Source organism: Muntiacus reevesi, chromosome 2 (genome assembly GCF_963930625.1).
Source record: "Muntiacus reevesi chromosome 2, mMunRee1.1, whole genome shotgun sequence".
Taxonomy (NCBI): Eukaryota; Metazoa; Chordata; class Mammalia; order Artiodactyla; family Cervidae; genus Muntiacus; species Muntiacus reevesi.
Window position 1 is genome coordinate 177899416 of NC_089250.1, and position 12276 is coordinate 177911691.

The 12276-nt window shown below is 58.7% G+C and overlaps 2 protein-coding genes across 5 annotated transcripts in view; both read left to right on the forward strand.

Annotated features, from left to right (window-relative positions):
- Positions 1-7255, forward strand: part of LMTK2 (lemur tyrosine kinase 2) — a 74507-nt gene extending 67252 nt beyond the window's left edge. For all 4 annotated transcript variants that reach the window (XM_065923787.1, XM_065923785.1, XM_065923786.1 and 1 more), the window contains 3 exons: positions 2371-2503; positions 2721-2960; positions 3751-7255. In XM_065923787.1, coding sequence (XP_065779859.1) covers positions 2371-2503; positions 2721-2960; positions 3751-3779 — 402 coding nt within the window. In that variant the 3' untranslated portion in view covers positions 3780-7255. The remainder of the gene's footprint in view (positions 1-2370; positions 2504-2720; positions 2961-3750) is intronic.
- A 1322-nt stretch (positions 7256-8577) lies between these two features.
- On the forward strand, positions 8578-9899 carry BHLHA15 (basic helix-loop-helix family member a15). The gene is made up of 2 exons (XM_065923797.1): positions 8578-8618; positions 9282-9899. The coding sequence occupies exon 2, from the start codon at positions 9339-9341 to the stop codon at positions 9897-9899; it is 561 nt and encodes a 186-aa protein (XP_065779869.1). The 5' UTR covers positions 8578-8618; positions 9282-9338.
- The last annotated feature ends 2377 nt before the right edge of the window (positions 9900-12276 follow it).

Here is a 12276-nt window from a genome sequence, read left to right on the forward strand (position 1 = left end):
ATAGGCGCACCACTTTATTCAGTGTTTGTTCCACAGTTCTTAATTATTTTCTTCCTCTTTTTGCTTTCCTTTTGGTAATTTGAACAGTTTTTAGTCTTATCTTTTACTTAATGTATTTTTTTACTATATATCTTCTTTCTGTATAGTTTTTGGAGTATTCTTGGGGTTACAATGTACATACTTCCCACAGCCTCCTTAGGATCAGCGTTTGACCATTTCAGGTGGAATGTAGGAACCCCTGTGCTCCCTAGGTCCTTCATCCTCTCCTAGACCTTTTCTTCAAGTTGTCCGATGCGTCACATGTTTACCCATTGAACACCCCGTCACACAGCGCTCTGTGCTTTACTTCTAGTCATCAAACATATTTTAAGAAACTGAAGAGGATACTCTGGTTTCTCTTCAGATCATATAAATCTTTCGCCTTTTACTAAAAAACTGAAGAGGAATAGGATTATATTCACTCAGGTAGTTACCACTGTTCTTTTTCCATTTCTTATGTTCCAGGTTCCTTTCTGTTATCATTTCCCTTCTGTTTGTTTGGCTTTTTTTTTTTTTTTAAACAAGTTCTCCTGGTGTTTCTTCATCTGAGAGTGTATTTCACACTCGTTTCTTAAGGATGTTTTTCCTGAGCATGGACTTCTCAGGCCACAGTGCTTTACTTTCAGCATTGTTTCTGACTGCCTGTTCCTGACTGCCCTCAGGAGTCCATCTGTGTCTTTCAGTATGATTATGGGTTTCTGGATTACAGGCATAGATTTCTTTGTTTCATTTTAAGTTTGTAGAGCTTTCTGAACCCGTAGTTTTGTATCTTTCAGCGGGTTTCAGAAGTTTCCAGGCGTTATTTCTTACATTTATATATTTTATTCCACACTCTGTCTCTGCTTCTGGGACTCCAGTGTTATGCCTTTTGGTCACTAGGATATAGGGGCTTCCCTGATGGCTCAGTGGTAAAGAACCCGCCTGCCAATGCAGGAAATGCGGGTTCCATCCCTGGGTTGGGAATATCCCCTGGAGGAGGAAATTGTAAACCCACTCCAGTATTCTTGCCTGGGAAACCCCATGGACAGAGGAGCCTGGCGGGCTACAGGCCATGGGGTCGCAAAAGAGTCGGACACAGCTTAGTGACCGAATAACTAGTCTGTAGGCCCTGAGGCCCCACCCCTGGCTTCCCCTCCAGTCTCTGCTCTCGCCGTTGCTCAGGTGGGACCGTTTCTGATGATGCATGTCACATGCACAGATCCTGTCCTCTCTCGCCTCCATCCTGCTGTTGAGTCCAGCCAGTGAGGTTTTAAATTCTGATTGTTGTATTTTCCTATTCCACAATGTGCTTTTTGTTGTTTTTATCCTCTCTTTTTGCTGAGACATGCCCATCTGTCTCCAGCGTGCTCTCCCTCACTGCGTGGGAGTGTGTGTGATGGTCTTCTGCAGGTGGCTCTCGCCTCTGAGGATGGCTTGGCGCTGGTATCTGCTGGTTGTCCTTTCTCCTGTGAATCCAGGTTTTCCTTATTCTTTGTTTGCTGACTGATTCTAGGTTGTACCTTTGTTTTTTATTTTCCAATTCTTTGTCTTGTTTATGGATTCTATGGAGAATGTAGATGTTTTCGTCTTAGAAGGCATTGACCCAGTCAGGTTCAAGTCGCAAGTTCCACCCAGCCTCCCCGGGTCTGGGGTCCCCTTTCAGAGCCTTTGCTGTGCTGTGTGAGCCTGTCCTGGGCATTTGCCGCCCCTTTGGCCAGACTGGGCCTTGGCAGTGGTCCCCTTGCAGTTCCCAAAGCCTGGTGAGCTCTTTGGGGTCAGGCCTGCCCCGCGCAGTGGGGCTGAGCCTGCGGCTCCCCATGGAGCCCCTGGGCCGTCCGGCGTCGTGGGCCTCCTCTGTCGTCCTCCTGCCAGAGGGCTGGGGTGTGGGTTACCACACTGCCCTGTGAGGCTGGCGGGCCGGAGGACAGAGGGAAAAGGCGGTGGGGGTGGGGTTCCCCCGCTCCTCCAACTGGAGACAAGCTCACCGCTCGGGGGTGGCTGGCGGTGGGAGCGAGAACCGGGGAAAGAGAAAAATCTGGAATTTCGTCTCCTCTTTTCTAAGCATCGCAAGACCCCCTTCTGCGTCTGGAGCCAGAACCCAAGTGTTGGGCGGGGGGGCGGGGGGTGGCGGGCGGGCGGGCAGTGTGCACCGCCGGCTTGGTGTCCTCACTCCAGCGTCCTGCCCGCTGCCGTCTCCTCCTCGGCCTCCGGGAGCCACTTGACGTGTCTGCGGGGGCTCAGAGCCCGTCCAGCGGGAGAGAAGGGGTGTGGGCTCCCCGCCCCAGGGTGGGAGGCACGGGTCACAGCTGCCCAGCCCGCCCCCGCTGATGGGACTTGTGTTGGGCTTTTCAGGAAACCCCGACGAAAGAGCTGGGCCACTGCGGGGGAGCCGCACGCAGCCCCGAGCCGAGCAGCCCTGCGCCGGCGGCGGGCTCCCCGCACCTGAGCCGGGGCCTGAACTCTGAGAGCTCCACCGACGAAGAAGGTACCACACTCGGGGGCAAGCTCAGAACGCAGCTAAAGATCCGCGGGGTGTGAACTGCTCTTGAGGATGACCCCACATTCCCCTTTCAGGGACCCCCTCTCACCCGGGCGGGCACAGGCCTGCGCGTGCGCACAGGGTGGTCTGTAGGCCCCGCCCCGTGCTCCGTTCCTCGGAGAGCGGCGAGGAGACGAGGGTGAGTTCCGGCTTACTTCCACAGGTGGAGGCTTCGAGTGGGACGACGACTTCTCCCCAGACCCTTTCCTGTCCAGGACGACGAGTCACCTCCTCAGCTCCAAGCCGGCCCTTCAGAACTCCAAGTACTTCTCCCCGCCGCCGCCCCGCAGCGCGGAGCCCAGCTGGCCGCACGCGGCCCCCTACTCCAGGTTCTCCATCACCCCCGCCAGCATTGCCAGCTTCTCGCTCACGCACCTCACGGACTCGGACATGGAGCAGGGAGGTGAGGAGGCCGTGGTGCGGGGGCGCGGGCCGGGGGGCGCAGCTGAGCGGCTGTTCCCGAGAGCGTCGTGCAGATCCCTCTGAAGGGCTCACAGCTCGGTGCTCCGGGGCCTGCCGTCCTCCTCCTGTCTCTGTCCCGCTGGGCCAGGGGACCAGGGCTGCTCCCCCCTTTCTTCTCCTTTTCCCCTTCTTGCTGTCAGCTCCCATCTTCCCTCCTCCCCCCCACAGGGAAGGGCTCTGAAGAACACTTGGCCGTGATGTTGGCCTTAAGCCCGAATTCTCTGGGGCCCTTCCCCGGGAATGTTGATTTTACCATTAAGTCCTGGTCTTCGCGTGACACCAGGAGGCTCGGGGAGGGGCAGGGGGAATGGGCAGGGCCCGTGGAGTGGTCGCTGGACATATGGAACCTTTTCTCCCCCACGGCTAGATCGGAAGATAACGGTTAGTAAGTGCACTTTTTGATGTGACGTTTGCAGATCAAACAATAACTCTGAAACAGAAAGAGCGCTTGTTTGTGTTTGTCCCAGGCCTCTCTGTGCTGATTAGATAGCAGCCGTCACCCCCTCTCTGCTGGGGCAGATGTGCGGGGCCCTGAGCTCTGACACAGCCGCGTGTGAGTGCGCACACGTGTCTGCCGGAGCGCTTGCAGGTGCGCGGGCGGCTGGGCAGGTGGCCGAGAGCCGCCCTTCTGGCTTCAGTTCCTCTTTCTGCAGCGAAGACCAGACGCCAGCCATGCTATTTTTACCTTTGACGATCCGTTTAAAAACCCAGCTTTGCTTGCTCTCTCCTAGGAAGCAGCGAAGACGGAGAGAAAGACTAGTCGATGCCGAGGCCCCGCGGGCCCAGGCTGCTCTGGCGGTGGTGTCCCAGGCCGGGAGGAGGCACGGGTGCCCAGCCAGTCTTCGTGCGCCGGCTGCCGCCCAGGCCTCCCCTGCCCACCGGAAGGGCCGGCATGGGGGCTGTGGGCTCCAGGCGTTTCCGGTTCCCACGTGGAGTGTTCTCCGCGTCCACACCTGTGTGTCCCATCCGTGTGCAGGGCCCTGCAGGCCACGAGGGGAATTGGCACCAGTGAGCCATATTTATTGTTTTTTAAAAAAATCACTAATTGCTTTCTGTAATTGCACTGTGGATAAATGTCCTAAGAGTCCCTGATACTGTACAGAATCTTAAATTATTCGAGGAAAATAAGGCAGGTCAAGCTGGTGCTATCCACTAGTTTGATTTTTTTTTCTTCTGTTTTATAGTTTGTTTGCTCTGCATGGTACTCGTAAAGCTTAAGTATTTTGAGTGTTACGTTGTCTTTAGAAATTGTTGGAATTGTACATATGGTACTCTTTCGTAAATGATGATTCTGAATGTTAGTGTTTTATGTTCTTATAGGAAATACTTTTGATGAGTCGAAAAAGACTGCTCTGTTTCGTTGACTGAATGAAACACATCTCTGTCTGTTCTGTATAAGGTGGTCTGTCCCTGTTGCAGATGAGGCTTCTCCGAGGAGCTGACCGGTCTTGCAGCCCCTCTGTGTCTGACCGGTCTTGCAGCCCCTCTGTGTGATTCTCCCACTCGCCCCTCCCCCGACTTTCAGAAAACCTTCTTGGTACAAATCGACGGGTGGTTCCCAGAGCTGGTTGCAGTTGGCACGTCCAGGCCCCCACGCTCTCCCCGGGGCCATGCAGCCCCCTCCCAGCTAGGGCCCCAGGCCCCTGTGCTGGGTTCTAAGCAGCGCAGGTGGCAGTGGCCTGGGGCCCTTGTGCTCACGCCCGCCTTCAGGCGCACAGACGCTGCTCCACCAAGGCTGGGCTCCTCCTGCCTGTGCACTCGAGTGTTGGCTGCTCACAGCCCCCAGAGCCAGTCCGGATCCCGTCTTGCCCGGGTGAGGCTGGTGTCTGGAACCATGGGTATTCACTACACCCCTCGACCGTGAGGGGGGACACAGGACACCGGAGAGCCTCCACAGGCAGCATGTCCTCCTTGCTGGGGCCTGGAGCGGCCCGAGTGGCTGTCACCCCGGGCTCACCTGCACTGGCCCCTCCCTTCTGCGTTAAGCCTCCGTTCTCCGCTTGCTTTGAAAGGACCGAGCCCGTCCAGCGCAGTGTCGTGATGTAGGCTGCAGCCCGGCGTTTGTGATAGAAAGCGGACCTCACCCTGCAGTCCTTGAGTTCTGCTTTGCCCGCAGCATGGCAGCTGGCGTGGACGGTGGAGTCCCGGAGCATGGGCCCCGCACGCCGGCTGCTCCCCTGGGGTCTCCCGTGCTGACGTGCTTTCCTGCTGTTAACAGGACCCGGGACGACCCTCCAGGCCTCAGGCTGGGGGGCGGGACATTGGCCTGATGCAGGTGTGTTCCCTGGCAAGAGTTTCCATAGTACATTGTGACCTCTGTTATCAAGTCGGGCTTGCTCCCTTTTTATACAAGCAATAACTTTCCAGAGCAGGCCAACTCCGGGTGGCAGGAGTGCCCCTCCCCTCCCCCTTGTGAACCCGCTGCACTGCCAGGCTGGACCCGGGGACGCGCGTGTCGAAAAGACAGTTAACAGGGCATTAGGAGGTGATTTTGCCAAAACTGTTGTAACTCTCAATTTCTTGCTATGGAGACTTCCTGTGTGTTCTGAATTTTTACATCTACCAATCTTGGTTGAAAGAAAATGAGACACAATTACACTAGTTTTGTGTTTTGTTTTTTTTTTTAATTATAGGTTTAAGGAGTTCAGCTCTAATAAATCAAGCAGATCCATAGTATATATAGTCTTATACAGTCAGCCCAGGGTAAATTTATTGATTCTTTGGGGCTGTACATTTTTCACTACGATTAAGGAGATTTTAACAACGTAATTCCCATTTTAATTTAAGGTCTGTATCACTCATAAATTGCCAAAAACATTTTATATGGGGGGTGGGGGCGGGGGTTGGAATAGTAGGTCTTAGTGTGGTGTTGCATGGTTGGGAAGATTTTATATTTATAATAAACACGTGAATTAACATGTTCTTTTGAAAATCTCAAGCAATACACAGGAAATGATGTACAGGAAATTATGTAGATTAAAAATTTCAGCCCATTTTTGAAAGGTCAGCACACGCTTTGTCGTTTGATTCAGTTTCGTTTCACTCAGTTGGTTACCAGTAGTGGGTTTCTAAACCAATCTTGTTCTCAGTTACGCAGTGAAATAACATCAGTGGAATTCTCTAGATGATGTTGGTGAGGTTCATCATACCTGGTTCACAACGGTATTTCCTGGCTTCCTTTGGGATCTGTCTTACTTTGGTGGAGTTCACCTATCTTAAATCCTACGATAATCCCTCCTTCATCTCCTTCCTAGCTAGGTGTTAACTTGTGTTATCCAGTGACTCAGTCACAAGCCAGAAAAAGAAGAGTAGGAAAAGTGCTCCCCCGCAAAATCCTCCTGAAACTTGGGCAGTACGTCTGGGTGAGAACCCATTCATCTTAAGGCTGAAGAAGCTCCAGGAAGCTGAATGGAGAACAGAACCCATCTGTTCTATTTTTAAATGTGCAGGCGATTGTTTCTATGGAAATGGATTTATTTCAGAAAAGTTTTTTTCTCTGTCTTGCTGCCATAAAACGCCTTTCAAAACCTCTTCCTTTTATCACCACCTCCCATGGGGGTGTCTGGGGTTAATGACTTACTGCATGTTTGTCCTGAGGACCTGGGAGCAAGGGAGGCAGCTCCTGGTTTTCTGAAAGTTCCAGAAGTGAACCAAGTGTGAGGCTGCAGATGGGGGGGCCTCATCACCAGGGGCTTCAAAGGATTAGCCTTCTGAGAGGTAGCCTTAAAACAAGAGTGGGTGTACACAGTTACTTCCGATTTAAACCCTCAGAGACAATGTTCCTAAGTTGGGGGAGGGGCGGGTTTGGCTCAAGTTTTGGCTCTCGAAAAGGAAAGCTCTCTTTAGTTATATAAGTGAGTTCTCAAAAGAGGTGTTGATAGTATTGAATCACCAACAACCTGTTATGTGAATGGCTGGAACACGGTTAAGTTCAGGTTGGCACAGGCACAGACAGATGGCAGTCATAGCCCACTGTGAGTAGCCACTGCTTCATCCCAGCCGCCAACGACCCGCGGGGCTGTCCCACCTCCTCTGAGGTTTCACTGTTGTGCTTAGACTCGGTTGTAAGAGGTTCACGGCAATATAACAAGTTAATGAACTTGGAGTTTAAATTGTGTGCATTTTTAAATTGTAAGATTTTTACTGTATATTGATGCATAGTGTGATTCAAATAAATTGCTTGTAATTTAAAAACTATTTAAATATTCAAAATAAATATAGTTATATATTTATAAACTCTGTTGCCGCACCGATTGTGTGTTCGACTTTGTGAGGCCCGAGGTGGGTGGCCTGGCGCTGCCCTGGGGGATGCCGGGAGCCTGAAGCCCTGGGTCCCTAGAGACTGGATGCCCTCTGCTGTGCCAGGCGTAAACCCGGCCCCTTCCAGCCTCCCAAGAACGAGGATTTGTATAGTCACCGGGGGACTGGCGGGTAGTGTTGGCATCGCTGTAAAGTGTATCTGTAATTCAAAGTGTTTGCACTTATGGATGGACTTCAGAAGCATTTTAGTTTCAGAGAGCCAGCCTCTATGGAGCTCTAATAAGCCCAGGGGCTAATCAGCTCAAAACCAGCCCCTCTGTGCCCTGAGTGTCTCCTCCTTAATGGCCTGGTCCGAGCTGCCACCAGCAGGGAAGTCAGCCTCCTTGTACCAAAACGGGGGGTCTGGCCCTGGTTCAGGTTACACCAACTGCGGTGTGGCTCTCGGGGTAGGGTAGGGGGGGTAGATGGAAGAGACCTCTGAACCCCCATTCGGAGAGCCCAAGAGGGGCAGCGAGAGACCGTGTCCCCGAAGTGCGCCGACCCTGGGCCGGCAGGGCCCGAGTCCGGGAGGGGGTGGTAGCCCACGCCCGTGCGCCACCGTGGGTACCACCTGCACGCTGCGGGCTTCTCTTCAGCCCCCAGGAACCCCTGACCAGTTGCTGCCGGTAACACCTTTTAGTGCGCCAGTCAGAGGTGAGGAAGCTGAGGCCAGGGGCGAGTAACCAGAGCAGGTAGGTGGCAGATCGTTTTGAGCTCAAGCGGCCGCGCCCCCGGAGACCTGCAAAGGAAAACCTCTGACCGGTGATCCGCTCACGGGGCGGTGGAGCAGGTGCCCTGGGACAGCCTCCGCCCCCTCGCACCTGGGCCGGCGCCGCGGGCCTGGCGGGGGGCGGGTCTGCAGCCCCGGGTGCCGCGGGGGTCCTTCCGAAACGCGGGGTGAGGGCGCGGGGGCTGTGGCCAGCTGGGGACCCTAGCACTACTGCCAAACGGCTGCTCCACGAGTCGGACTTTGGCTCACAGCCCCACGGCCGGTGCTCCCCCTTCGGGCCGGCGGGCTCGCGGCGAGGCCTCGGGCTCCCATCCGACCCTCGGGCTCCCATCCGACCCGCCGGCCGGGCTGCAGGGGCCAGAGCTCCTCGGGGCCGGGCCGGGCCGGGAGGCGGCCACGGGTCCCCCGCCCGCAGGTGCGCCCCCGCCCCCTCCGCCGGGCGGGACTCGCGGACTCCGGCCCCGCCCCGCGGGCTCATTTACATGCGGCCGCGCCCCGCCCGGAGCGCCTAAAGCGACGTGTCCTTGTCCCCCGTGGGCAGCCCCAGCGCGTGCGGCCGCGGATCCCCAGGTAACGGGGGGTGGGGGTGCGGGTGGGGCGGCGGGGAGAGGGCCCTGGGGCAGGACCCGGGGTGGCGACTGGCGGGGAAAACCTGGGTCGGGAGTCCGGGTCTGCAGCCCCCCTCTGGGGCCGCGGCTGTCCATCCCCGCGGTGGGCCTGGGGACTGCTGTGGGCTCTGGACCCTGTCCACCGCTGACCTCCCGACGGCCGCCTCAGGTCCACAGCCATTCTGGCACCAGTGTCCCTGCGTGTGTGACGTCTTGGGGGCAGGATGGCCAGCATGGTGGCCGAGTAACTGCCTGGCCATCCGGGCAAGCCGGAGGCAGCTTAGCTTCTGGCGGAGGGGCCGCACCTCTGGGTGGTCTCAGCAGAGTGCCAACTGGCCACCTACTCTCAGGAGGCCCTCAGGCGACAGTGAGGGGCATGGGGCCAGAGAAAGGCCCAGGGTCAAAGCGTGCCCCCCACCAGATCAGGGAAACGTCTGAGGGGCCAATGTGAGGTTCAGCGGGGCCGCGGGGGTGGGGGTGGGGTCAGCTCAGCACCGCGAGGTGAATGGGAAGGACTCGGGTCACTGTGCAATGAGTGGTCGGTCAGCTACCGCTGGGGACAGCTGCCCTGAGTGTCCCCTGGCCTGCTGAGTGAGTGCGGGGTGGCCTGTGTTCTGGATTTCAGCTCCAAAGGCCCGCCCCCTCTGAGAGCCACCACTTGCAGGACAACGAGTCTGGAGCCATGAAGACCAAGAGCCGGCCACCCCGGCGCCGGGCACCTCCGCAAGACCCAGAAGCCTCCCCAGCGGAGCGGACGCCTGACAGGCCACCACCAGGCTCGGGGGGACCGGACACGGCCAAGGCTCTGCGGAGCCGGACGGCGCGGGCGCAGGGGGCGCGGGCGGAGGGCGGGCGCCGGCGGCCGGGGCCGGGGGTCCGGCGGGAAAGCAGCGTACAGCGGCGGCTAGAGAGCAATGAGCGGGAGCGACAGCGCATGCACAAGCTGAACAACGCCTTCCAGGCGCTGCGCGAGGTCATCCCACACGTGCGCGCCGACAAGAAGCTCTCCAAGATCGAGACCCTCACACTGGCCAAGAACTACATCAAGTCGCTGACCGCCACCATCCTGACCATGTCCAGCGGCCGCCTCCCGGGCCTGGACGGGCCGGGCCCCAAGCTCTACCAGCACTATCAACAGCAGCAGCAGGCGTCTGGGGGCGCACTTGGGGCGCCCGAGGCCCCACCCGAGGGCCACCTGCAGAAATACTCCACCCAGATCCACAGCTTCCGCGAGGGCTCCTAGCACACTGCCCGGGCCTGGGCCCTCCACGCCGGGGGCTCAGGGTCCCGGATACTCAGTGCCTCCCCTGGCCCGCGCCGGCCCCCCGGGGACAAGGCCGGGTGAATTGTGGCCTGGTCGAGGCAGCGGCTTCTGGGCATCAAGAGGCCCAAAGCTCCTCCAGGTCCTGGGACCTGCTTTTTCATCGCATAGGCAGGAGCCGCCGGCCTTGGTCACTGAGTCCTCATTACTCCTGCTCTCTCCCGAGGCGAGGGGAGATTCCATGTAGAGGGTGGCTTGGGTAAGTTCCCCAGTTACTGCTGAGACCTGGGGCCCAGGGAGGGGTTTCCCCCGACCTACACCGCAGCCTCCTCGTTCTGGGTAAACTGAGGCATGGGGCAAATGAAGCGCACGACCTGGAGGAGAGTGGGGCTGAGCGGGGGTGCTCGGAGCCTCCAGCTCAGTATCTGTCAGGTGGAAGCCCTTCAGGTTCTTTCCCGCTGATTCTGAAGGGAGCTTGTCCAGCGAGAGGGCCGGGGGGTCTCTGCTCCCTCCTCCCAGGTGGAGGCTCCTGACTGTGGAGGGTCTGTGGCCAGCGGGGTGCTGAGACAGGGCCGGGTGGGCAGGTGGGCAAGACAGGTTGCTCGGGCCTAATTTCCTGGAGCGGTCGGGGGTCTCCCCCTGCAGGCAGAGGGTCTGTCCCCCCGCCTCCCTCTGGGTCCCCTCCAGGTCTGCCGCGCGTTGTTGAATCTGTGGTCCTGTCCATGGCAGACAGGGGTCTGGGTGGATGGTGGTCTGACAGACGTCAGGATGTTCCTGGGTCCTGGCTGCGCTCGGGGGCCCGTGCAGGGCGGCCCGGGCTCCCCTCCCCCACCAGGTGCTCCTCAAAGGCAGGACTGGGCAGCCTGGCAGGTCTCGGTCGCCTCGGGCCACGCTTCCTCCTGGGGCGTTCCTGCCCCGCCGGCCCTCACGGGCTGGGTGACTCTGCTCTCAGCCCTGGCAGTTCGTCTCCCCTGTCCGGTTGCCCAGGGCCAGCCTGGGGAGGGGACGGGGCGGCCCTCAGGCAGGCGCCCCAGCCACAGGGGCTGCGGAGAGGCTGGAGCTGGCTTGGCCCCGCGGTGCTGGGTCCCCCATGCCTGGAGCTGTCCTAGAGCTCCCGGGGGCCAGGCCCCTCATGGGCACTGTGGGTGGGGGCTGAGCCCAGCTGGGGGTGGGGCTGCCACAGCCCAGGACCCTTCCCTGATGGACAGGCTCAGCCTCCCAGCCTTGACCATCTGGGCCCCAGCCACTTCACGTCCTGCCCGTCTTGGCATCAGCCCCGGCTGCATCAAGGGCAGCAAGTGGCGCTTCTGGAAACAGCCATTAGGGGCTTCAGGTCCTGACTTTCCAGATCACCCACCAGCTGGACACCGCCCCTCCCCCGCCGCCAGGCCCCAGGGCCAGGCCCTCTGGAAGGGTCACCGGGGGAGGCCTGGTCTGGTCCCGGCCCCTCGCCCCAGCCAACCTTCAGCACGGGTGAGGACGGACCCCAGGTGCCCCTGGGTTGTCCCCCAGGGGAGGCCACTCAGGAAGGTCAGTGGTCAGGGTCCACCCAGTGGGCGCTGACGTCGAGGGCGACTCCGAGCTGGGGACAGATGGGGCTTCCACGCCCCTGCTGTGGGTGGCGGGGCCGCCTGGAACATAGGACAGGGAGACCCGCAAGCCTGGCAGCTCTTTTCCGGCTGAGCCGAGGCCAGGGCAGGCTCAACTGGTCCCTGAACTTGCTGAATGAGACAAAGGCTGAGCCGAAAGCACAGGGTGGGGGTGGCCCAGCAGAGGCTCCGTCCAGGAGGGCACGCCTGCTGCCTGGGGGTCTGTGCGTCACCACCTTGCAGGACGAGAGCCTTTGTGAGTCTGTCTGTCCCAGACTGGCACCTGCTTCCCAGAGGGTCACCGGGGCCCACGTGCCCCGTCGTCTCCTCCCAGTCCGGAGCGCACCTGCCTGCCCTGTGGCCATATCACGAAGGGGCCCAGAAGGTCCCGGTCCAGATTCGGACTGTTGAACATGGGGAGGGGGTTGGCCAAGCCTGCTGCCGGGTCTGCTCTGTCGACCCTCATCTTGGACTCCAAGCCCAGGCTGAACCTGCGAGGATGCCCAGCCCGGCCTGGCCTTCCCAGGCTGTGTGTTTCCTGAAGTCGGAGGCTCACGCACCCTGAGCCTGGGGCCGGCACCAGGGGCCACAGACCCGCAGGCAGACCAGACCTGTGTGAGCTCGGGGGCGGGGAGAAACCGGAACTGCGGCTTGCCTGTGGGGAAGACCCACCTGGAACTGAACGGCCAGTGCCCCCGCTGTAATTATGGTGAAAATGTTTCTTAGATGACCCCAGTTTGCTTTCATTTTTTCGTAACGGCCTCTTCAGG

What these genes read in the sequence shown, in the direction of transcription:
- BHLHA15 (XM_065923797.1), top strand. Translation starts at nt 9,339, where the DNA reads ATGAAGACCAAGAGCCGGCCACCCCGGCGCCGGGCACCTCCGCAAGAC.